The sequence below is a fragment of the Mrakia frigida genome, assembly GCF_051309035.1.
Source record: "Mrakia frigida strain ATCC 22029 unplaced genomic scaffold BDY24scaffold_30, whole genome shotgun sequence".
NCBI lineage: Eukaryota > Fungi > Basidiomycota > Tremellomycetes > Cystofilobasidiales > Mrakiaceae > Mrakia > Mrakia frigida.
This window is the reverse complement of record NW_027481251.1, coordinates 326,306-349,177: the sequence shown is the minus strand read 5'-3', so window position 1 is coordinate 349,177 and position 22,872 is coordinate 326,306. Positions and strand designations below refer to the sequence as shown.

The 22,872-nt window shown below is 54.2% G+C and overlaps 6 protein-coding genes across 6 annotated transcripts in view; 3 read left to right on the top strand and 3 right to left on the bottom strand.

The window, feature by feature from the left end:
• Positions 1-144: 144 nt before the first annotated feature.
• On the bottom strand, positions 145-4,891 carry BDY24DRAFT_398719 (uncharacterized protein). Its single transcript, XM_076641725.1, has 8 exons — positions 4,673-4,891; positions 4,018-4,441; positions 3,736-3,927; positions 3,516-3,639; positions 2,502-3,426; positions 2,332-2,408; positions 1,627-2,243; positions 145-1,541 (listed from the first exon to the last, which is right to left on the bottom strand). Exons 1-8 carry the CDS (start codon positions 4,785-4,787, stop codon positions 392-394), a joined length of 3,624 nt encoding a protein of 1,207 aa, XP_076494025.1. The 5' UTR covers positions 4,788-4,891; the 3' UTR covers positions 145-391.
• Positions 4,892-5,134: 243 nt separating this feature from the next.
• Positions 5,135-6,806, top strand: BDY24DRAFT_398712 (Cullin repeat-like-containing domain protein). The gene is made up of 7 exons (XM_076641724.1): positions 5,135-5,217; positions 5,370-5,435; positions 5,540-5,682; positions 5,762-6,120; positions 6,201-6,348; positions 6,444-6,604; positions 6,738-6,806. The coding sequence occupies exons 1-6, from the start codon at positions 5,192-5,194 to the stop codon at positions 6,590-6,592; spliced, it is 891 nt and encodes a 296-aa protein (XP_076494024.1). The 5' UTR covers positions 5,135-5,191; the 3' UTR covers positions 6,593-6,604; positions 6,738-6,806.
• Positions 6,807-7,729: 923 nt separating this feature from the next.
• On the top strand, positions 7,730-8,586 carry COX19 (Cox19p). The gene is made up of 3 exons (XM_076641723.1): positions 7,730-7,891; positions 8,026-8,137; positions 8,343-8,586. Exons 1-3 carry the CDS (start codon positions 7,807-7,809, stop codon positions 8,542-8,544), a joined length of 399 nt encoding a protein of 132 aa, XP_076494023.1. The 5' UTR covers positions 7,730-7,806; the 3' UTR covers positions 8,545-8,586.
• A 777-nt stretch (positions 8,587-9,363) lies between these two features.
• On the top strand, positions 9,364-13,316 carry BDY24DRAFT_417697 (uncharacterized protein; the record flags this gene model as incomplete). The annotated part of the gene is made up of 18 exons (XM_076643758.1): positions 9,364-9,586; positions 9,681-9,718; positions 9,945-10,161; positions 10,244-10,751; positions 10,842-11,089; positions 11,175-11,233; positions 11,334-11,537; positions 11,612-11,648; positions 11,720-11,737; positions 11,826-11,899; positions 11,983-12,005; positions 12,093-12,359; positions 12,450-12,521; positions 12,613-12,707; positions 12,822-12,923; positions 13,015-13,032; positions 13,144-13,207; positions 13,295-13,316. 18 exons carry the CDS (start codon positions 9,364-9,366, stop codon positions 13,314-13,316), a joined length of 2,289 nt encoding a protein of 762 aa, XP_076494022.1.
• A 1,398-nt stretch (positions 13,317-14,714) lies between these two features.
• Positions 14,715-16,623, bottom strand: BDY24DRAFT_343673 (3',5'-cyclic nucleotide phosphodiesterase; the record flags this gene model as incomplete). Its single annotated transcript, XM_076637527.1, has 6 exons — positions 14,715-15,133; positions 15,206-15,452; positions 15,483-15,548; positions 15,588-15,989; positions 16,108-16,427; positions 16,530-16,623. 6 exons carry the CDS (start codon positions 16,621-16,623, stop codon positions 14,715-14,717), a joined length of 1,548 nt encoding a protein of 515 aa, XP_076494021.1.
• Positions 16,624-20,750: 4,127 nt separating this feature from the next.
• BDY24DRAFT_371770 (HPP family protein) overlaps positions 20,751-22,872 on the bottom strand; it is a gene marked incomplete at both ends in the record, with an annotated part of 2,760 nt that continues 638 nt past the window's right edge. Inside the window, 4 exons of the mRNA XM_076638170.1 lie at positions 20,751-21,158; positions 21,292-21,843; positions 21,912-22,043; positions 22,141-22,716. Of these exons, the coding sequence (XP_076494020.1) occupies positions 20,751-21,158; positions 21,292-21,843; positions 21,912-22,043; positions 22,141-22,716 (1,668 nt within the window). The remainder of the gene's footprint in view (positions 21,159-21,291; positions 21,844-21,911; positions 22,044-22,140; positions 22,717-22,872) is intronic.

Below are 22,872 nucleotides of genomic sequence, written 5' to 3'. Positions count from 1 at the left end.
CCCCTCGCTTCTCCCGTTCTGCTGTCTTCTCTCTCAGTCTTCGGGGTTTCCTCTTGCTCTAAAGCTCGTCTACGGTAGATCTCACACCTCTCTCGTTTTCTCTCTGTCTCTTTTCAGGGTATCTGACGTCTCACCCTAAGAAAATTTAAACGTACGACATTCGATACAAAAGCGAGAAAAAGCAAGAAGAGGCAGACGCAGAACGCACGAGCAAGATGGGAAAACAAAGCGAAGAGGGCGGGAACGAAAAATGCGAGTTGTTTTTGTGCTTTGGATCTAGGTCTAGTTGAAAGTAAAAAGCTAAGCGAGAGAGCAGGAAAGGGACTAAAAGCAAGGTAGATTCGGTTCGTTACTGAGATAGCTAAACTATTGACACGGTCGTTCGTTCGTTTCACTCCTTCCCGCTCCCGCTCCCTCCCCCAACCTCCGAGTGCTTCATCTCCTCCCCTCCCGATCCCATCGGACTAGGACTCGGACTCGTCGAAGCCGTCGGGACTTTCCCTCTCTTCTTGTCCCTCTTCCGCTGTCGAATCGTCTCCTGCGAAGGCAGCTCCTCGACCAGCACCTCCGCCAGCTCACGCTCAACCTCAACCCCCTTCGCCTCTTCCACCCTCGGCTCCTTCTTCTCCACCTCCGCCTCCGACCCAACATCATCCATCACTCCCACGATGAGATCCTCGTACCCTTCTTCCTCCTCAATCACCCTCCTGTACGCCTCCTCCGGGTCCTCCTCCTCCTCCCACTCCTCGAACGACGAAGGACCCGAGGAGAACGTGTTCGTCGTCGCATGCCCTTCTCCCGCTCCTGCTCCCGAAGACCTCGCCGAAGCAAAATCGTTCTCGTCGTAGATCGTTCCCTCCTCGAAACTGAGCACGTTGAAGTTCGGCAACGACGACGATCCTTTCGACTTGGTGTTCGAAGACGTCGAGGACGAAGAGACGCGTCGAGCAGCGACCTCCTTCCTGAACCTGTCGAGTCCCTCTCCTAGCAGACTGGTGGCGGTGAGACTGATGGGCACGACGGAGGATTTCCAGGATCGAGGGGAGGTGGTGAGACCGTCTCCGTTCGGGTAGGAAGGGACGATAGATCTTGAGCGAGGATGAGGGAGAGGACCGAGGGAGGTGTGCATGGCTGAGTCGAGGGAGGCGTCGAACGAGCCTGGACCTATCGACAAGGAGTGGGAGTGGGACGAGGAGGACCGACGGGAGGAAGAGGAAGGGAAGCGTTCCATGCTGCTGAAGGCTGGGGAGCCGATGGCGGAGGAGTTGGCTGTGGTCGAGGAGTGGGAGTCGATGGGGATGGAGAGGGAGGGGATTTGAGTGTTGAGGGAGGAGAGTTGGTTGGAGGAGCTGGACGAGACTTGAACCTCGTTTCGGACGACGAGGCGATCGGTGAAGAGGGAGTCTGGTTGACGAGGGGAGAAGTCGGAGAGGGAGGCGGAGTCGTAGACGTGGAATTCGAACTGGTGGGAGAGGTAGATTGGCGGAGGGAGAATTTTGAAGGATGGAGAGGAGGTTTCGATTTCGATGTGGGAGAGCCACCTAGGAGAACGCAGGAAGAGAAGGATAGTCAGTACGTTGCGTTCGAGATGAAGAAGGCAGTATAGGGAAGAGAGGGAAAGCTTACCTCGCTCGATCCTGATCATTCGACGACGCGTCTCTCTTCTTCGGAGAAATAACCACCGACGACGAACCAGCTTTCTTCCCCAACCTAACTTCCCCTCCCTCATAATTTCTATCACCCGCCCCTGCTCCCATATCCCATCTCGCCACCGTCTCCTCACTCTCCACGGCTGCAACCTCCTTCGACCCTCCTCCGACCGAGTTGGTCTGATTCAACATCAAGCTCAGGCCCGACGACGACGCCGATTTCGATCCCAGGACGGTCCGATGGAGGCGAAGACTGAGTCGTTCGGGTTCGAAGATGAGGAGGTCCTTTGCGATGGAAGGTGAGGAGAGGGGAGGAAGGTGTGGATGGTTGTGAGAGGAAGGTGAGGTCGAGGAGAGTCGTCGATTGCTGGTCGAAGGCTTGGGCGAGCGAAGCAGGGACGGAGGAGAAGTTGGAAGGAAAGTGAAGCTGGTGGGAGGAGTGAAGGTGGAAGATGTGGAGGCGGAAGGAGGAGCGGTGCTGAGATCATTAGAGGACCTGCGACGATGGCCTTGTCGAGACGCATTGGAGATTGAAGGTGAGTCGACCTGAGCTCGGATTTGGACGATGGGATGGACGACGGTTGAGAGAGGGGCCTAAAAAAAGGAGACGGTTCGAAGACAAAAATGACGAGGTTCAGAAGACGTCTCGAAGAGCGGAAGCCGAAAGGAAAGGAAGACTCACGAGCAGCTTCGAGTTCAACACCTTTCCCTGGAGATGACCTTGAGGAGACCCACCCTGCGGGTTCAAGAGATACACATCTGCGAGTTCAGAGAAGAACACCGGGAAGAAAGAAGAAGAGTCAGCAAGTGCGAACGACGATCCAAAGCAAGGAGACGCGTCCTCGAACTCACGAATCGTTCCCCTCCCACTCAAAACCCCCACTCCCGTCTCATCTCTCTCCCACTCCACCCGTCTTACCACAGAAGGCGTCAACCCTCTCTTCAACTGATATCGCTCCCAAACCTCTCCTCCAGCAGCATCCGATCCTCGTCCTTTGGGTCGAATCTCGAGAACGTTGAACTCGTGCGACGGGGATTGAGCGACGAGGAGTTGTCGACCCGAGGGTGAGAAGGAGAGGAAGTTGACTTGCTCTCGAGTTGGGGAGGTGGAGGGATGGAGGTAGAAGTGGATGATCGGGGTGGTTGGGTTGGGAGAGAGGAGGTCGATGATGGCGATGGAGTTGTCTTGGGGAGGTCGTGGTGGGAGGCGAGAGGGAGATGAATGGTTTGGAGAGGTTGGTGTGCTATCGAGGGTGAAGGAAGGAGACGATGTTGGTGGCGGAGGCGATGCTGGCGTCGAGAGAGCCTCGCTCGTAGAGGTCGTCGTCGAGACCGAAGTCGCAGCGAATCCAGCGACGAGATTCCCAACCCTCCTCATCCCATCCAGCCCAGCAGCCGCTCCTCCCGACACGAATCTCCCAGCTACATCCACCAAAGTTCCCTCGACTCCAGCTCCCTGATCTCTACTCTTCGCCTTCTGTCCTCCAGGACCTCCGAGAACGAACCCTCCGAGCGTCCCAATCACCTTCGAAGGAGAGAGAGTCGGTTCTCTCCTCCGGGAGACTCCAGCAGGTTCTCCTGAGTCTCCTCCGAGTCGTAAAATGGACGGCATATCCTTGGAGGGCGAGATGGAGGAGGCGTAGGAGAAGAACCGAGAGGAGAGAGAGAAGGTTGGACGGTCCGTGTTTGAGTTGACTGCGAGGGTGTTGATGGGAGGCGAACGAGGAGCGAGGGTTGAAGAGGAGAGGATGTGAAGTTGGGTTGGATCGGTAGTGCTCTGAAGAGAAGTTCAGGGGCGAGATGGCGGGTCAGTTGCAGTAAGAAGAGCTCGATGACGTTCTTCGACGCGTGAGGGAGTGAACGAACGACGACGATGAACGAATCCGTGGCCTGGAGCTCTCCAGCTTGACCGGTGAGAGTGGTCGAATCCAGCACCTCCAACGTCTCGAGGGAGTGTACGACCAAGGCTGAGCCATCGACGATATCGAGTCTGTTGGGAAAGACGAACGAGAGGAGCAACGGAGGTCAGCTCTTACATCCCTCCCTCCCCTCTCGTTCGTCCACGTCACATCAAAACTCTACGCACAATATCACCACCCTCAGCGCGCCCGTCCCAGCCTCCCCACCCAAAACCTTGGCTCCTACAATCCTACTCGACGCTCCTCCCCAATCGAGACGTCCTTTGCCTGCAATCCGGACGAGCTCCCTTGTCGAACTCGATGATGACGTTGGAGCTGACCAGATGGATAACTCTTGAGAACGAGCTTTGAGGAGGACCCTGGTAGGTTAGCGAAAGAGTAGAAGAGAAGCGAGATCAGTTTTCGAGAGGGAGAGATCCGGGAGAGAAGGAGAGCAAGAGCAAACACACCTCGTTCGACCTCCTCCTTCGGGCATCTCCAAAGACGACGGCGAAGAACTTGCTCTCCTTGGGAGATTATCAAAGTCCGACCATACGAGAGTTGGAGAGCTTCCTTCCGCTGAAGAAGGGAGATGGAAAGCCGACGGGACGGAACCGGGAGGGGAGGAGGAGGAGTCGGGATGGGGTGGTGGAGTTGGCGAAGAGGAGGTGGAAGGAGACGCGACGAAGGAGGATAGACGAGTTGTCAAGTTGGAAGTAAGGTTGGAGAACGTCGAAGAGGAGGTTGAGGTGGGTCTGGGAGATGGGGAAGAGAGGAGAGAGGTTAGATGCGCGATGATGGGGCGAAGGAAGGAGGAGCGAGAGAGGGGGGCAAGAAGGGGAGGAGGTGCGAAGGAAGAGACAGATGGAGAGCGAACGAACAAAGCTACGGAGGCTGGTGAAAAGAGAACGGAAAATAGTGAGTTTTAGAAATGCTGATAGAGCTCGAAGGAGAGTGGGGATGTATATATTTCAGGCCTAGAGCTCTTCTTTAGGGGAAGTGTTGAGCTCGCGCCCTCTCGCTGTCTGGTGACGAGTCCTCCCTTCTCCTTTGTGCCTCCACCTCTGCCTCCCACTGCTATAGAGTTGGGATGTTTTCTCATCCAGATGAGACGCTGAGACTCACGATGTACGATCCTCGCGCTCCCTTGCTTCCAAGCTGAGCTTTCCTCCTTCGCGTCCGCCCCAACGATTCCTCCGAGTCCATGCTGGTTCTGATTGACGGCATGACTACGATCCATAGAGGTATGCTTCGGAAAGCTGATATGTGGGGGAAGGGGACGATGGGTGATGGACTTGTTGGTTTGAGTCTGAAAGTAGAGGGAAAGGGGAGGGGAGTTGTGGTTAGAGGAGAGAGAGAGAGAGAGGTGGAACGGTCGAGGGAGTCGAGGGAGGGAGGCAGCCGCAGGGCAGAGATAAGGAGAGATCGACCGCTCGAACATATACATTTTTCGTACCTTCATCAGCTTCCCTTCTTTCGAGCTCTTGTTCTAATGTTCGAGTTGAGAAAAATACGCTGTGGAAGAAGGGGAGTCACCTGTTTCTCGCGAGGTCGTCCAAAACACCTTCAACTTGTCCTGTCCTTCCTCCTCAACTTCCACCACCCTTCCCTCCTTCCCTTCACCTCGGATCGCTCCGATTCAACATGGAAGCTATACAACAAGCTCCACCGTACGTCGCTACGCTTCTTTCGCTTCGATCAAGCTCAGCTTTTCTGCTGTTTCCGAGCTCTCAAACGCAACCATCTAAATCGAGCTGGACCTGACCGTCCCTTCCCTTCCCTCCCTCTCTTTCCTCTGCCCCTTCGTTCACTTCTTTCGCAGACCGACAGCTACTCTCGAAGAAGCATGGGAATACCTCAATGAAGGGATGGATGCAATCATGGGAGAGTAAGTTCTCGCAAGGGAAAGAGCGCGATGGACGAGCTTGAGCTTTGTTCTTCTCTCCCCCCTCCACCTCGAGGGCTGATCTTGTTTCGCCGCTCCCTCCACAGCTGCAGCTCAGACGACCCAAACCCAAGCATGTCCTACCTTTACTACATGGCTCTCTATGGTACTTCCTACAACTTCTGCACTTCAAGTCGCTTGCCGGCTGGAGATGCCATTGCTCGAAGGGGAGGAGGAAGGACGAGTGCGAGTGAGCTTTCCCTCTCTCTCTTCTGCACTCTCTATCCCAGTCGAGCTCGTACTCATTGCTTTTTCCTTGCTTCTAACAGTGACGGAAAATCCAGGTGCAGCCCATCTCTACAGCAAAATCACCACCTACTTCGAAGACTACGCTCGACAACTCGCGTCCGTCAGTTCATCTCTCCCCTCTTCTCTCTCCCCAATCCATCGCCATCACCCCTTCCTCCAGAAGCTCACCCTTCTGGTTTCCCTCTTCGGTTCCCCCTCTCAGAAACTTCCCACCTCCCCATCCCTCACCGACCTTCCCCTCCTCCAACTCTACGCCAAAGTCTGGTCCAACTTCTTCGCCCGAGTTTCCTATGTCACCAGGCTCTTCACCTACCTCAATCGCAGCTGGATCAGCCAGCAGAACAGGGGCTCAGAGAGGAAGTTGCTGGAGACTCAGGGGGTGAGTACACCTTCGTTTTCGCGCTCAACGGCTTTCTTCGAGGGCTGACCTGTTCTTTTCGCTCTCGTTTCGATTCAAAGCTCGCTCTCAAAGCCTTCAAGGAGATCTACTTCTCTCAAACCCAAGCCTCGCCGGATCATCGCCTAACGGATGCTGTGCTGAGGATGGTGACAAAGGGAGGGGACGAGATGGATTCGACACTCGTTGAGCAAATCGTGGCGAGCTTTGGTTCGTCTCATTGCTCTTTCTGCATTTCTTACCGTTCGTCGTTCGACCTCTTTGCTGATGCTCTATCATCTGCTTCGATCTTTCGTGCTGTACAGTGACACCCCATCCAGAATGGGAGGCCAAAGATGTCTCGGGGGAGGATCCAGTTTACGCCGACGCGTTCGTTTCAGCGACGAAGGCGTTTTTCAAGACTGAGGAGGATAGGAAGCTAGCGAGGAAGTACTTGGGGAGGAAGGAGTACTGAGGAGGAGAAGTTGTGAGTCTTCAGCTCTTGTTCTTTGCTGAGACGAGGACGGAGGGGTCGGTTGGTTCGACGCGTCTCGTTGGGACGTGTCTTCTTGTTCGTTCGCCTTTCGCTGACCTGTTCCGGTCCCTCTTATTATTACTAGGACTATGCTTGTGAGTTCATTCCTAAATAATCACAGCCCTATAGGATATGGAATGCCGTTCCGTCAAAAGACTTCCCCTGCGACGCGACGACCTTTCCACCTCTCTCCTTCACCTTCCCGAGGCTTTCTATTCCTCGGCACGTGGCCGTCGACTTCGAACCTACACGCGATACTTATCAACCTCATCCAGCTGTCTCAGATCGCCTCCACGATTATTGTTGAGTTTTCGGCGGAGGTGAGATGGTAGAGGGAGAGTGCGAGTCGAACTTCTTGAGGAGAACGGAGGGATCAGAAACGTTTGGTCGAGGAAGGAAGGCGAGTTTGCTTGGATCCCTGACCGAGATCCTGAGGTGTGCAAATTTACCCTTATCTAGGTGGAGGTTGAGGAGGTAGAATCAGCGAAGTTGAAGGGGGGAAGTCGTCGGATGGCAAGCGAGAGGACGTCGAAGAGCAAAGAAAGGTTCAGAGCCGAGTCGACGGTGATTTAGGACGTCGCCTTCGTTGCTCTAATTGAAGAGGGATGAGCTGAGCTGAAAGATCGGGAAGTCGGATCGATGTCGTGTAGCAGGAAAATCTTGAGGCTGGGCGTTGAGGAGAACGGATGGCGAGGAGGAGAGGAGGCCGGAAGGGAGTCGACGGTGAGGTTGTAGAAGGAAGAGTCCCGACGGCGAACGATTCGGACTGGGGACTAAGACATAAAGGTCAGCTACAGAGCAAGAAGCTGAAAGAAGAGTCTAAGAAGGAAGGAGAGGGGGATAGTAGAGCGAAAAGAGGAAGAAGGAAGTCGAGAAGACGAGTCGACCCAAAGAAGTCTTCGAGAGGAGCGGGCGAGAAAGCGCGGCATTTGAGAAGTCGTGTAAGAGGCAGAGGAAGTTCAGCTCCGTACCACGATCTACGAGACTTCACGTTTCTGGTCAATGGCTGTTTTCTAGGCAAGTGAGCGCCGGGAAGGAAAGAAGAAAGGTGAGCTCGCTTTCGACCTCCGACTTCTGCTTCTCTCCAAACTCCCACTCAGCTCCATCGAAACCTTTCTCCTAACCCTTCCCACCTCCCTCTCTCCTCCTACACCATGTCCTTCGGTCGCCCAGGAAATTTTTCCGATTCTTTCTCAGTCTCTCCTCCCGAGAAGGGATCCTTCCCACTCGATCACGATCGTTCGTCCCTTCCCCTTCCTTTCAGCCCTCCTCCCTCTCCTTCTCCTGAGCTCGCATCCACAGGGAGCAGGATGAGATGGGAACTCATACACTACTCAAGCTGACTTCGATGTCCTCTTCATCGTTTCATTCAGACGATTGCTCTCCGGTGATGAAGTCGTACCTCTCCTGCCTTCGCAAGAACGCTGCCAAAAGCGAGAAGTGCAGAGACATCAGCAAAGCCTACCTTCAATGTAGATTCGACCAGTGAGTACGACTTCATTCCTCGTGTCTTCCTGTTGATCAAGAAGAGGTCTGCTTCGGTGGTGGAACGAAGGAAGCGAGGACGGAACGGAAGTGAAGAAACGCGAGCTCATCAATCAATCATCTTGCCTCTTCCTTCCTCCCTCTCCTCGCCTTCCTACCCTCTCCTCCTCCCATCGGAACCCATCATTGATTATCTATCCCTCAGCGGACTCATGGAGAAGGCAGACTGGGCTTCCCTCGGCTTCGACGACACTCCAGTTCCTGGTTCCGAATCGACAACAGCTTCGACCTCAACAGTTCCTCCTCCTCCTTCAACTCCTTCGACTACCGTATCGACATCGACATTAGCAGCTACGATACCACCAGTGGACGCAGGGAAGGGCTCGCCGGTGCGTGGTGGACAGTGATGAGATGTATTGGAATCTTGGGCTCGTGGTTTTGGAAAGGATGAGCAAGAAGGAAGGAGAGGACGGGTTGAGCTCGTGAGTTTGGACTATTCGTCGCCTTGAGTCTTCCCGAGATATCTGTGAACTGCCGAAGACGTAGTCAGCTCGCAGCCATATATCCTATCGTCTCGTCGTTTCGACTTACCTGCCCTTTTTCGGAATATCAAGGAGGTCGAGCCGTTTGGTCGAACGTCGAGGCCTCATCCTCCCTCTCTCGGTGGGCGTTCCTCTTCTCGCAGGTCTTCGTTCACCCAACTCCTGTACATGCAATGCGCTCAAGATCGTCGTCTTCCAGGGTCCCTGATACCGCACTAAAGAGCGGAGGCAGGAGAAGGAGGAGCTCAATTTCACGAACCGCGCGACGCGTCTGCCCACTTTGGCTCTGAAGCGGTTGACGAGGTCGGGGAAAACAAACGACGAGTCCTTGAACGAGGATAAGCTGCGTTATATATATATATATATATCGGTCTCATCGCAGCAACTCGTTGTTGTGGGCTGAAACGAACGGATCGACAAACGACGACGAGCGCAACGTTCGAGGATGTCACTCCAAGCCCCCTTCCTGAAAGTACAGATTCCTAGCGGTTCCCTAGTGAGGCTATGCAGTAACAGAGCAGGGAAAAGTCTAAGAGGTCGGTAAGGTCGGAGAGACAGCAGCAGGTGACAAACCGTTCCACCCTTTCCGCCCGTTTCGATATTCCCCCAACACCTCTTCTTCCCTCTCATCCACCACCATCTCCTTCCCTCAGACCCAACTCATTTAATTATACACCTACGCCTATGGCTCCCGCTTCCTCGTTCCTCGACCAAGAAAAGAAGGGACGACTGTCGGACGATCCTTCAGCGTCGGAAGCGTCAACCTCCTCCGCGGCTCCTCCTCCTTCCTATGCTCACTCTCGAGACGCTTCGAAACCACCCCCCGACTACCCTGATCCTGGACTAGTAGATCCCAAGACTCAGCTTCCCAAGACGTTCAGAGTTGGGAGTCACGATGTAGCACCTCGTGAGTGTCGAGAAGGAGGAAACGGAGCGAGAAGAACGAAAGAGTCGAGCTCACGCCCCTTCCCTCCTTTCTTCTCCTTTTCGCTCGCCTGCAGTGGTCAACCTTCAAGAAGTCAAAGCTCATCTCCTGCTTGTGAGTGCCACTGGAATTCTTCGTCAAATACGGTCTGGTAGTAGTCGAGCTTCGCTTGAGATTTAGGAGGAAGCGCTTGCCGGCGCTTCGAGGTCTTTGGTCGAGCGACGCAGGCAAGACCCCTTCTCCCATCGACACCCACACCAGCAACCTCCCTCAACTCTCGCAAAAGAGGTTTCGACTTCCCTCGACTGGACCTGATCTGACCCTTCCCTCCTCTCTCCAGCTCGGAGCGTTCGACTCCCTCAAACACTACATCGTCGGTCTTCCTTGCGACCCAGCAGTAGCCAAGATCCAACCTCCTCTCGACGACGATGCGAAATGGGCTCTCTTCGTCAAACGATCAGCTTGGAGGTTCGAGAAGTATTGGAAAGGGCTGGAGGAGGCGAGGGAGCAGGAAGGACCTGGAGAAGAGTTCAAGGAGGAAGAGCTGCCGCCTCTTGGTTCGTAGATCTTTCATGTCGTTGCTGGCTGTAGACGTATACTTTAGAGCTGACAATATTCTTCCCCTTCGTCCAATTCCAGACGTTCTCATGGCCTGGCATGCGTACAGTCTTAATCCACGGGTCTACCACTGCGACCTCGTCCTTCGACCCTCCCTCTCCGGCATGTCCTCTTTCCCTCTTCTCCTCATCACCTCTCAAATCGATCGTTCAACTCTCCTCTTCACCCACTCCCCCGTTCAAGCGGAAACCTTCTCTCGACTCACCCACGGTCTCTCGCCCAACCTCCCTCACACCACCTCCTTCAGCGACACCCTCCCCGTCAACTGCCCTGCTTGCCTTCGACCTAATCAAGTCCCCTGGCTCACCATTCCCGTCCCTGATCAGATGGCGGTGCTCGGGCTCAAGGGGGAGAGGCTCTTGAAGCCCAAAATCGGGAGAGGGTACGCTCAGAAGGAGTTCGAAGCGGCGTGCGGAGGGTGCAGGTTGGTGTTTGGGAGGAAGCAGTTGGAGTTGAGGAAATTTGCGAATACATTGGGGAGGGTGAAGGAGGAGTTGGAAGGGAGGAGGAAGGGGACTGGGTTGCTGCCGTGAGTCGCGTCGCTCGTTCGATCCCTTTCTTTTGATAGCTGACTCCGCTCCCCTTCGTCTCTTCCTTTCTTGTTCCCCGTTCCTTCCAGTGGCCTAACTCTCGAACCAGTCTCCGGCAGACCCTCTACTGAACAGAGGATCCTTGACCTTTCCTCCGACATCGTCACCGCTCTCTCCCTCAGCTTCCCAACTCCTCAGAATCTCGCTCTCGCCGGAGACTCGGCCAGGCTGCTCCAGTTCTACCGAGGAAGCATGGCGGATATTCATCAGGCTTTCGATGTGGCCTTGAGGAAGCAAGGACTGATTCTGAAGTTGGGAGGGTTGAAGAAGAGGCTGGGTGGGTTCGATAGAAGTTTCTTTCGCTTTTGTGGCTCCATCCTCGAGAGGCGACTAACCCCTGTTTCGCTCGTTCTGGGTTTCAGGCAAGGTCTGGAGCTACTACAACTGGGAGAGTCCGTTTGGAGTCGAACTTGTTGGCGCGGTTCGTTCTTATTTCACCGCCTTATTCTTCGTTTCTTTCCCTCTTCGTTTGCTGACTTTGCCTCCTTCCCTCAAACTTTGTTCGGTTGTTTCGACTACAGGTTCTTCGACAAGGCAGCTTCATTCAGAAGATGACCGATCTCGGATGGACTCAACCTCACCGCTTCGACGAGAACGTCTTCCTTCCTTCAAGATCCATTGGGAGGCGAGTCGCTTCTTTCGAACGTCTTTGGCTTGCTCTTCCGATCTTGGAACTGACTCGAGCTCCCCTTTCGATGAATTACAGATACCACGCTTTCCTCGACGTGAGTTTTCGTCCTCGACTGCTCCTAATTCGATCTCTTTCGAGCGCCCTGACTCTCTGCCTCCTTCGTTTCAGCTCATGGCTGCTCACCCGTGGACGTTTGTTTGCCCCAGTAAGTGATACCATTCTCGACATATCGTTGGATTAATCGGCTAAATCCTTCCTCTTCGTCCTTCTTTCCAGCTCTCGACATCGATCTCAGTGCGTCGCGTCTTCCTCTCGTCGAGTCTCGCCTCCGTCTTGCTCGTCTCACCTTCTCGACTTCTTCTCCCACTCTTCACCTTTGAAGGCTGGCACACTCATCAGCTCAAGGGTTCGACGTACCGAACCGACGTTCTTCTTTTCGTCCAGCAGTTCGTCGACGTGAGTCGTTTCGTTCCTCTCTTTTTCTCCCTCCAGATCGACCTCGACTGACTGGTCTCCTGTCTTCTTCAACCCCAAACCAGCACGACGATAAGGTCGATGAAAAGTTTGTTTCTTTGTCTCTCTCTCAGCTTCTCTCTCGAGACCCACAACGCTGACTCCTCTCCCCGTTTTTCTTCCAACCTCCCTCCAGCGCTCTCGACATGGCCTACCGAACTACCGCTCTCGCCTGGCAGAAACGGTACGGAGTCCCTTATTCGACTTGTGGTTGCGCTCCAGAAGCTCCGAAACCTCCCTCGCTCTCGTTCTGGAAGAAGGACAAGAAGAAGGAAACGCCGCTTGGAGACGACTGGATCGACGACGAAGAACGAGATAGCTCCCACCCTTCGGTTCATTCGGCGGTTACCCTCCTTGGTAATCGATTTTCTGAAAGGAAGAAGAGGGTGAGGGAGGAGATAAGGTGAGCTCGAGCTTCAAGCGGGACGCTTCGACGCGTCGATGTTCGTCGGGTTCTGATCGGACAAGTTCGCTTTCTTTGCTTGCCCTGCAGATCTAAACGAGACGAGAAGGCCGAGAAGGAATGGCTCAAGAACAACCCTGGTGGAGATGTCAAGACGAGAAGGTTTGCACCCCGTCTATTCGTCTTTCCTTCCTTCCCATCCCGTCGCAGTCGCTGACCTTCCTTCTCCTTTCGTTTCACTCGTTCGGAGCAGGCAGCACAACGAAGATCCCTACCTGACCAGTCCCTACATGCTCTACTGGGGGGTTGGAATGCCTGGAGCTTATCCTGGCGGTGTTGCTGCTTGGGGTGAGTGCTGTGTTGTCGAAGCGAAGGAACGAAGACGGAGAGAGGGACGTCGACGCGTCGAGCTGACTTTCTTCTCTTCTGATTTATTTCTTCGGCCTTTCCTCTCCATTTTAGGGATGGGAGGAGAGTGCTCTGCTCATCAGATGGACGGAAAAAACGTTTCCAGAGGAGGTTGCGCTGTGGGGGCTGGAGTGGGAGGAGGAGGAGCTTGCGGCGGTGAGTTCTCGCCTTCTCTTCTTCCCCTTCCTTCCCCTCGTTTTTCTCGTAGAACATCTGCTTACCTCTTACTATCTCGCTTAATTTACAGGAGGGGGTTGTGGTGGAGGTGCTGGCGGATCTTGCGGCGCGGGAGGAGGAGGAGGCGAGTTTAGCTTTCGTTCCTTTCACCGCGTCTTTGCTCGATCTGACCTTTTCCAATCTTCCTTCGATTCATCAGGCTGTGGAGGTGGCGGAGGAGGAGGTGGAGGAGGCTGTGGAGGGGGAGGGGGAGGAGGAGGAGGGTTCGTTCTTGTTGTTCGGTTCTCTCGCCGAGCCGTTCGTCGCGTCACCACTGACCGCTTCCCGCTCCTTTTTTTCTCTCGTGACAGGTGTGGCGGAGGAGGTTCCTAAATTTTCTTTTTAGCCTCTCTCTAGCTCGAACTCCAGCTCAAAGCTTCGGACGAGGTACAGCAGTCACCGCCGTTCCTGACCAGCCAGCCTCCTTCTAGTTTATTTCTTTCTTTCTTTGCCTGACGCTAGCTTCCTTTCTCTTAACGATTCTTGACGATACATTACGCTGCCTCGAACCTTCATAATTTGTACTCTTTCAGTCTCTGAAGGAAGAGAGGGGAGCTCGTCTCAGTACCTTCTCGTCCGTCCCTCCTTCGTTCGTTCGGCTCCCATTCCTTTCTTTTGCTCCCTTCGCTTCAGGACGAGACAAAGGATCGCCATGATACCCGAAGTGCAGCCTAATCGGAAACAAACTCAGTCAGTTGGTTTCGGCTATTTCAGACTGGAATCGAAGAAAAAGCTCGTCGGTCAAGGTCTTGATCCCGCGTTCACTCACACTACTTTCGAGCTTCGATCCCCCGTCCCTTCCCTGACGAGCGAGAGACTCTTCCGCCAGCTCTCTCGAGGATGGGAGCTGTGAACTGCAGCCCTGAGCCCGACGTGAGTGACTTCGAGCCACGATTTTCGAGCTTTTTGAAGGCGTATCGAGATGCTGAACCGTTCTGGTTTTTGCTTCGAAGAACGCTCAAACTTCCCCGAAGGATCCGTACGATATCGAGAAGACTGCGGGTATGGACAAGGAATGGAGTGAAGAGCAAAGGGTTGAGACTGCCGGAAGGGACAGTGAAGAGAAGTTGAACTGTTCGGTTTGAAGAAACGACGCGTCGCTGGTCGCCTTTTTTTATCGATTTGTTTTCTGCTTTATGCCCACAGTTTTGACCGTGTGATGCCCTCAGAGTTTAGTTTGGCTTTGGGAAATCGAGCTACTATCTACTTTCTTGAAAGGCGAAGCTGTCGAATCCCTTTGACTGAGTCGCGACGGTCCCATGCCAATGGTCCCGCCAGTTTGTTCGTAGCGCATCAACACATCGTTATCGACCAAGATAATAGTACACACAAACACGAGGGAGAAAAAGGGAGAGTTATAGAAAGCGAGAGAGAGAGGAAAAAACGAAGCGAGTCGATAGGTAAGAGAAAGAGACAAGATGATGTGTGAGAGAGGGGGGAAACGTGAGGTGAGAGGTAGAGAGAGATGGGGCGTGAACGAAGAATGGCAAAGAGATGACGTGGGAAACGTATGAAGGTTCAAGAAACAATGATGGGGGTTTGAGAAGCGACGAAGGAAAAACAATGACGAAAGAGAGAGAGAAAAAGAACGGAAAGGAAGGAAGGGAGAAAGACGAAGAAGGAACGAAGAAGAAGCAAGACAAAAATAGAGGTGTAGAGGCATAGGCCAAAGTGAAGGAAGATGAAGATGCAAGAGAGAAAAACGAGCACGAGAGAAAGCGACGAAAGGGCTCAACTCCTCCTCGACGCAGAGAGATCCACCGACTCGGATCTCCTACTCGAACCCAGCCCCTTCTTCTTCGGCGACGTTCCGGACTCCACTCCTCCCCTCTTCCCAGCCTGCATCGTCCTCTTTCCAGCTGCTCCGCTCCCTCGAATCGTCGAAGTCGTCGACCCGTCCGAAGAAGCGTTGTCCTCCGATCCTGCTCCTCCTGCGAGAAGCGAGGGTGGGAGCGTCAAGGGGAAGAGCGACCTGTAGACCGAGCTGGCGTCGCAGGGGATGGAGATGGTTGTGGCGGAAGAGACGGAGCTCATTGGGGAGGAGGGAGGGATGGGGAGAGAGGAAGCTGAAGGATCCGCGGTGAGGTGCTGGAGACGATCTGCCCAGATGGCTCGGTTATCGGAGCAGCAGCTGACGTAAACGGAGAGCTCTAGAGAAGGATAATAAAGAAGTCAGATCGAGTCGGAGAGAGGGAGAGGAATGAGACGCGTCGGAAACTTACGAGGCATCACCGTAGCCGAAGCACTGAAGAGAGGATACACGAAGAGATCCAAGAACCCGATTTGACCTTTAGCCTGGATAGCAGCATCTGCGTTCTTGACGACGGAGACGGGAAGTTGGAGACCTGACTCGAGTTCGGCTTGATTCGTCCATTCCTCGAGGAGAACCGTCGACCAGTGCTTCGAGACTTCGTGAGGTCGAGTCTGTGATCGAAGACGAAAGAGAATCGAGCGGGTCAGTTCGAGTATCTACAGAGCAAGAAAGCCGGAGAAACTCACGGGGTTGCTGATGTCCGCACACTTCAGAATCGCCTGACAGATCCTGACTCGATCCTTCTTCCTCAACTCCTCCTCGCTCCTCGACGTCCCCAACTCCGAAGAAACACCTTCATCGCCCTCCTTCTCAACAGCCAATCTCTCTCCCAGCTCCACCAGCTCTCGGATCCAACCGAAATGCATCGCCATGTCCGTGGCCAGGATGCTCGAGAAGAGGATCGTCCGGAAGTCCGTCCAATCGAGCGAAGACGGCAACGAGGAGGTTGGGAAGATGGGAGGAGGGTGTGATACGTCGGAGAGGGGTGGTGTTAGAGGAGGAGAGCTGCTAGTGGAGGAGCGTTGTCGTTGATGGAGGGAAAACGAGGGATCGGAGGAGGGAACGGCGGTGGGAGTTGAGAAGAGGAAGTCGAAGCCGTGTTTGCGAAGGAGGGAGGTGATAAGCATGCAGTGCATGTTCTCAAGGACTGAGGAGTCGGAGTAGACTTGGGAGATTGGAGTTTTGGCATTTTTCTGTAAGGGGAAGAAGGAAGAGGACGAGGTCAGCGATCCGAAGTGAGCGACTCGAAAAGGACGCGCCGACGCCTCGTCGAGAACGACGCGGAGAAGTTTAAGCTGAATCTGTACTGACCATGAACACGTTCGACAACCCTGGATGAGCAACATCGTGTCCAATCGCAGCCACCATCAGAGCGAACGCGTCCTGCGGTCGAAGGACCTCTCTCGCTCTCTCCTCCTTCCCGCCCGTTCCTGCCACCGGTCTCCTCCTCCACGGCTCTTCCGGTCGACCTGAGCGAGTCGTGAGAAGGTAGTCGAACGAGGGAACGACTCCAACGGCGGCGAGGAACGAGTAGGAAGCCTGAAGGACGTCCGTCGCATGCGTCCAGTTGTGGTAAGGGTTCGGAGCGTGGTAGATGGACTGGACACAGAAGAGGAAGCGGTGGATTTGGTCTGGAGGAGGAAAAGACAAGATGAAAATTAGCTCGAGTACGTGAGGGACGACGAAAAAGAGGGAGAGAAACTCACCGAGAGGGATGTCGAGTTCCCAAAGACCTTCCATGGAGAGAGTCGCCTCGAAGAGGATGCACGAGCAGTGGTAGAGATCGTCGGCTGAAAGCTTGTGCGGTTGGAAGTTCCAGGTGCTCATCTCTCTAATCAACTCGATCCGACGGGTTTCGTCGAGAGGACTGGGAAGCAAACGCCAGAACGAGGAACGCGTGAGTCAGCGGGAAGTTCGACGTCTCTTCAACGAGTCGACCGGAGCGAGCGAAAGCGACGAGACTCACCTAGGAAAATCCTCTCTCGCACCATCTATCGCCATCCTCGTCTGCGTATGCATCTCACTCAACACCTCCGCCAGAACCGTGTCCTCCTGACGCTGACCTCCTCCTCCTCCCTCGTCCATCCCGTCTTCGAACCCGTCCTCCTCCATCCTCTGAGCCCGCTCCAACGCCAACGCCAACCCTCCCGTATCAACACTCGCTCGTCGAGGTCCTGCTGGATCCGCTGCACACACGCTCGGGAAGCTCAAAGAGACTGTCGGCGTCGTTGGAGACTCCGACGAGAACTGAAAGGCCTTGAACGACGACGGCGGTAGGGTTTGGGTTCGAGAGGAGGATCCGACTTTTGGAGTGGAGGGAGAGGAAGGTAGTGGGGTGAAAGATGAAAAGGGAGGTGATGGCGGGGTGTCGGGCGGGGAGGTGAGATGCGAGAGAGGATGCTGGGAGGATTGAGGGTCGACATGAGGTTGAGAGCGGGAGCGAGGAGGAGGTGGAGAGTCGAAGCTGAACGAGCCGAAGTGCTGTCGATGAGAGGATAGAGCCTGTACGTAGAACGAAAAACACACGATGAGATATCAGCCAAGAACAAGAGGGAAGGGGAGGAAGAAGAGGACCGAAACATCTGAGACGGCCGAAGGTTCGGGAGACGAGAACGAACCTGCTGAAGCTGCTCAATGGTCGCAGAAGCCTCGTTGAAAGGAGGATAGATGACAGCATCAGCACCTGCTCTTCGACAGCGTTCGATGGCTTCTGGTGTGAGGTTCGGGTTGGCGGAGTAGGCTGAAAAAATAACGGAGAGATTAGATTGGAAAGACGCGTCGGTCAGTTTCAGTCTGTCGTCTCGGGAAAGGTGGTGTAGAAAACTTACCAGCAACGACGACCTCCTTGCCCCAGCCACCCCTCTTCCTCTCTACATCCTCAATCACCGCCAGAGCTTCCACGAACGTCCTCTCCCACTCTTTCTCTCCGACTTCGTGCTCGAGGTCGAAACAGATCGAGCTCGGCGTCTTCCCGCTCTCCTTGATCAGTTTGGCTGTTGCTAGGGTTGAAGGAGCGAGGTCGTTGAGAGGAAGGAGGAGGATGAAGGCTTGTGACGGTTGAGCCGAAGGAGATCGTGAGCGAGGGATAGATGGTGGTGTCGAGGAGGAGGAGGACGAAGATGCGAGGGAGAAGGGCTGATGGAAGAGGGATTGCGGCGTTGGAGAGGTTGGTGTTGGAGGGAGAGGACTGGCGAGGGAGATATGAGATTGGATTTGAGACGTGGTTCGGAGAGTAGAGACTGGAAAAAAAAAAGGAACGAGAGAAGAAAGGGAAAAAAGAGGGAAGGAAGGAAGAGGTCAGCGAAGTCAAAGGGCTGAAGTCGATTCGATAGACGCAACGTGATCGATCCGTCCCTTCCCTCTTCTTCCCTCGTCTTCTTGACAGAAGAGCGTAGGCCAAGGTATTCCTCGACGTTCGAATGATATATCCGGGTTGATTGCAGCGGGGCGAGGAAGTGAGCGCGGGGAGGAGAGGTAGGGAAGGGAAACGGCTCCGTTCTCGATCCAAACTGAACCCCCTTCGCTGTTCCTCTCCGCCTTCCTGATCCAAGACCAGTCAATGAAGTGGTTCCTGTCTGCTGCTCTAATTCTTCCCGCTCTCCTGTAAGAGTGCGAGAGATGGGCGGAGTTTGGAACAGGAACGAAGGACTATCGGGTAGATAAAAGGTTTGGGACGATCGCCCTTCGTGCTCAAGCTCGGACAGTCTGCGACACGGGCGAGCGACCGGAAGAAGGGAGGGAAGAGATAGATAGCAAACTGCTCACCTGGAACTCCTGCCGCTCTCAGTAGGTTGACCAAATTCTCCGAATAGTTGGAGCGTGATCCGTTCTCTATCCTGCTTGCTGAGTGTCCGTCCGAGGGAGGGAAGGAGAGGAGAGCTGCCGCTGCCTCTTTCAAGCTCTCGCTCGTCTTGGGCCTCGTTGAAGATCTCCTGCCTCCTCCTCCTTTCCTTCTCCCAGGAGAGGAAGGTCTCGAACCGAATCCGTGTAGAGGTGGTGGTGGGGATAGTGAGGTAGAGGAGGAGAGTTGAAGAAGAGGAGGAGGAGAGGAGGACTCTCTGAAGGGTTGAGCGAGTCCTCCGGAAATCGATTTCCGTCGTCCGTCGAAAGGAGAGAACAGCGAGGAGGATCCCAACGTCGACGACGAGAGGGAAGGAGCTACCACGAGGGCCGCTACGAACGCAGGCATCCGGAGGTCGACCTCGAATCGAACGAAGGGGGAAGAGGGAGGGAGGGAGGAGGGAGGGAGGGAGAGCTGAGAGAGAGAGAGGTGAAGCTGATGAGATCGTGCGATGGAGGCTTGATGGGGAGGGTGGTGGTCTCGCTGGTTGTATAGACTGATGGAGGGAGGGTAGGTCGAGAGGAGGGAAGAACGCAGAGCAGATTTTTGGTCAAAGGTGAAGGTTAGGGAGAGGAAGGAAAAGAAGGGCTGGCCTCGTTTCTCATCCCTCTCTTGGAATCGAAGAAACGTGGCTTCTCCTCCGTCTTCGAGCTCTTCCCTCCCGCTCTGAGATCAGTTTGGGGTAGAGGACTTAAATTGTGATTCCAGCAGCGGGATCGGACAAGGTCGCTTTCAAGATCATGGTCTGGACTGTTGCCCTCGCGAAGGGAAGGGAGTGAAAAAACTTGAGAGCAAACGAGAGAGCGAGAACCGGAAGAGATCAGAGCTCCCTTTCCATGATCGACCCTCCGCAGAGACATGCTCTGCTCTCGTAACCCCTCCTTTTTTTCTTTTTTTTTTCTCAGACAGGCCTGACGTTATGTATGCAGCTGCTCCTCGGTGCAGTTTTTGAAAGCTCAAAATTTGCCTCGTCCTGCCTTCCGCAACCACTCCTCGTCGCCAAACATCGACGCGTCTAAGAGTCGTGGGTGTGATCGATTGTTGGCTTTTCTCTCTCTCGCGCTGTGCTTCTATTCCCTCTACCAGAAAAAGAGGCAGACAGTAGAGATGGCACGAGAGGTAACTTGTAGTATCTATTTGCTCACCTGATTGCGCATGGGGACAGCAAGGCAAGGGGGAGCAGCATCGAAACAACTCGAAAGGATCAAGCTCCAGAACCGCGTCGAACTCATCTCCATTGAGCCTCTCGTACCGGAAAAGGGCGAACTTCATGCCGAGAGCTTATGTATTCAAGATCGGATTTCGGTCCCCAACAGAACACCACAGTGACTGGAGGACGGAACCGAGCTGGTAGCGACAAAGCAACGACGCGTCGCAGCTTGAAGCTCAGCTCGCTGTCCTCTCTATCTCTCGACGCTCGATTGAGAGAGATCTTTCTATACACAGCCCAAGTTCGATCAAGATATAGTTCTGGCAACAGATCGGACCAAGCAACCTGAGTCCATGTTTGTTTACGTTTTTTTTCCATCTCTCGATCTCTTCTCTCTTTTTCTCGCTTCGCTTTCCTTCCTCCTCTTCTTTGTTTCGAAGAGCGAACGGAGCAGAAGTGATGTCTCTCTCTTCAAACAACAACGTAGGCAGCATCGAGGGATCAATATAGAAAGAGAACGAGATCAAACCTTCTGCACGAACTTCTTCGTCGAACTGTACTCCTCTCCATCTCTCCCCTCCTCCGACTTCCTCAAAGCGACCTGACTTCCCCACCCTCTTTCACTCTCTCCTTGTCAGGTTCGACAGTTGAGCTGGAGGAAGACAACCATTCAGTTCCATCTGTGGTGAAGGGGAGGGAGGACGGGAGAGCCTTTGAGGGCCCTTGAAGTAGTTGGGAGGAAGGAGGGGAAGGTGAGCTCGAACGAAACGAGGGAGGTCGCCTCTCCTTCCCACTCCACGATCAACCCTTCCTCCCAATTTACAGTCAATAGAGACTTACTTGCTCGAATGAGAAAGAGCGCTAGTCATCAAAGTATCATGAAGATTCGTAAAGCAAATAGATAATGAACGGAGCAGGGCTGTAATTAACGGAAGTAGATCCGCGTCTCTCCTCCCTCTCAAACTAAGTATTCACCATCGTACTAGATCTCGAAATAGTCCTTCCTCTGACAGGTCTCTCATCTACTCCTTCCTGGATCCTCGCCAGCTCCACCGATCTTGCGACGGCGCGATCTCCGCCGAATCGTTCGTCCGTCTCGGCGTCCAGCCAATCGCTTCCCTCATCCACCTCGTCCGCTTCAGGATAAGCCCAACGGTTTTGACTTGAACTCCGAGCTCCTGGACTTCTTGCCGCTCGACGAGTGTCGGAATGAGGGAAGAGGCGAAGGGGAATCGAGTGGATGTTTGACGGATGCGTTGGAGGATCGTGTTCTGGTAGAGGTGGAGCGGGAGGGACAGGCGAGGGAGCAGTCCACCAGAAGGTTGGGTAGTGAAGTCGAGTGAGGTTGATGAGGACGAGTCCGTTGAGGGTCTGAGGCGGAGGGAGGAAAGGGAGAAAGACGACGCGTCAAAGGTTGAGAAGCGTCAGTCAACGGTGGGACCAAATCGAGCGGGGTTTTTAAGGATCTAGAAAGAAAAAATGGAGGAGAAGTGAGATCCCTCACTAGGATAAGAGCAGAAATGAGAACGATCGGAACGAGAAGGAAGCCCAACTTCGCGACGCCTTTCGAACTAGAAGAAAGCAGTGCTGTAGCACCACCAGGTGGATGAACCGACTTCGTAGCCTGGAATGAATGGAGGATGAAGAGTAAGAGCAAGTGACTGGGCAGAAAGAGTAGAGACAAGGCAAAAACGGAGGTTTCGAAAGTGAAGATCAGACGACACACCTTCGCGACGAGAGCCAGAGAAGTCGCCAAACCTCCAGCGATCCAGACAATGGATCCTCCGTCGGGGTATGAGGTGGTGAGGTACAGGTTGTAGTGCGAAGGACCGGCCAGGGTGAAAAGGCGAGAAACCGAACAACCGATCAAAGATGAGACGAGGTGCCCGAGAAGAACAGAACGGGGCTGGGAGGCTGGCGAGAAGGGGAGGGAGTAGAGTAGGACGATGCTGGCACCTAAATGTGGGTAACGTTGGGAGGATAAAGGTGGAGGAATGGTCAGGAGTGGAAGCGACGCAGTGAAGGGGCGACGCGTCGGGCTGCGAGTCTCACCCATCTGGAAGACGACGAAAAACTCAAGGTCAGCCGCCGAAACTTCAGCTTGAGGGTAGCAAAGCCACTCACAGATCCCATAATCACCACCTTCTCATCTGCTTCGAAGTGACTCCTCTGGAGGAAGTCGGTCTTTGAGAAGAGGAGTAGAACCGAAGAAATCGCTACGGCGGAGGCTACGAAGGCGAGAAGATAGCTCTCGACCTGTCAGAGATGATGCGAGCAGGTCAGTTTTGATCAGCCCATGACTAGAGAGCTGATGCTGTCCCGAGTTCCTTCGAAGAAAACGGAACGAGCTTACCTCCGGCGAGACTCGATTCAAGATCGACAACCAGGCTCTAGATCTCCCCGTTGAGACACCCTCCTTCTCCCTCCAACCAAGAAAGTGGCGGACGACAGGATTTAGCTTCTCAAAGAACCGATCGTACCTCTCCTGCTGAGCTGAGTGGCCGAATGCTTGAGTTGCAGCTGAACGAACCCTCCTCCTCCCTCCAGCTGCCATCCGCTTCCTCTTCGAGCTCCCTTCTCCTTCCTCCTCAGGCTCCCCGACGTCTTCCGCTAACGTTGAGTTCGAGTCATCGGCGTCAGATCCTTGATACTGTTCCACTGAGGTAGGTTCTCGAGGTCTGAAGGTGGAGGAGCGTGGATGGGAGGGATGAAGAAGGAAGCGTCGAGTCGAGGATTTGGAGCGAGAGGAACGACCGTGTTCTCCTGGATTCGGAGAGGAGGAGGAAGAGATGGACCGAGAGGGACGATGGGAGGGTTGGAAGGGCGGTTCTGGTGGAGAGAGAGATGAGTCGACTCTCATACGGAAGGAAGGGCTGTTGGTGATGGTGAAGGGATCATAGGCATAGGGTTCCGAAATCACGAAAGAGGCCTGTTTGAAGAGTAACGATGAAACGAAGTAACGAAGCGAGAGAACAAGGACGAAAACTGTAGAAAGCGAAGTGTAGATCGAAAGTGTCCATGTAGTGCGAGAGAGAGAATTTGTGTTTGTTTGGTCAAGAAATGTAAAGAACGGACGAGACGCGGA

What these genes read in the sequence shown, in the direction of transcription:
- BDY24DRAFT_398719 (XM_076641725.1), bottom strand. Translation starts at nt 4,787, where the DNA reads ATGGATCGTAGTCATGCCGTCAATCAGAACCAGCATGGACTCGGAGGA. An exon ending in CGGATTCGTTCATCGTCGTC is followed by an intron (nt 3,427 to 3,515) that starts GTTCGTTCACTC and finishes ACTTCTCTTCAG; the next exon opens with AGCACTACCGATCCAACCCA. An exon ending in AATGATCAGGATCGAGCGAG is followed by an intron (nt 1,542 to 1,626) that starts GTAAGCTTTCCC and finishes GCGTTCTCCTAG; the next exon opens with GTGGCTCTCCCACATCGAAA.
- BDY24DRAFT_398712 (XM_076641724.1), top strand. Translation starts at nt 5,192, where the DNA reads ATGGAAGCTATACAACAAGCTCCACC. An exon ending in ATGGATGCAATCATGGGAGA is followed by an intron (nt 5,436 to 5,539) that starts GTAAGTTCTCGC and finishes CTCCCTCCACAG; the next exon opens with CTGCAGCTCAGACGACCCAA. An exon ending in AGGAGGAAGGACGAGTGCGA is followed by an intron (nt 5,683 to 5,761) that starts GTGAGCTTTCCC and finishes TGCTTCTAACAG; the next exon opens with TGACGGAAAATCCAGGTGCA.
- COX19 (XM_076641723.1), top strand. Translation starts at nt 7,807, where the DNA reads ATGTCCTTCGGTCGCCCAGGAAATTTTTCCGATTCTTTCTCAGTCTCT. An exon ending in CTTCCCACTCGATCACGATC is followed by an intron (nt 7,892 to 8,025) that starts GTTCGTCCCTTC and finishes CGTTTCATTCAG; the next exon opens with ACGATTGCTCTCCGGTGATG. An exon ending in CTTCAATGTAGATTCGACCA is followed by an intron (nt 8,138 to 8,342) that starts GTGAGTACGACT and finishes TCTATCCCTCAG; the next exon opens with CGGACTCATGGAGAAGGCAG.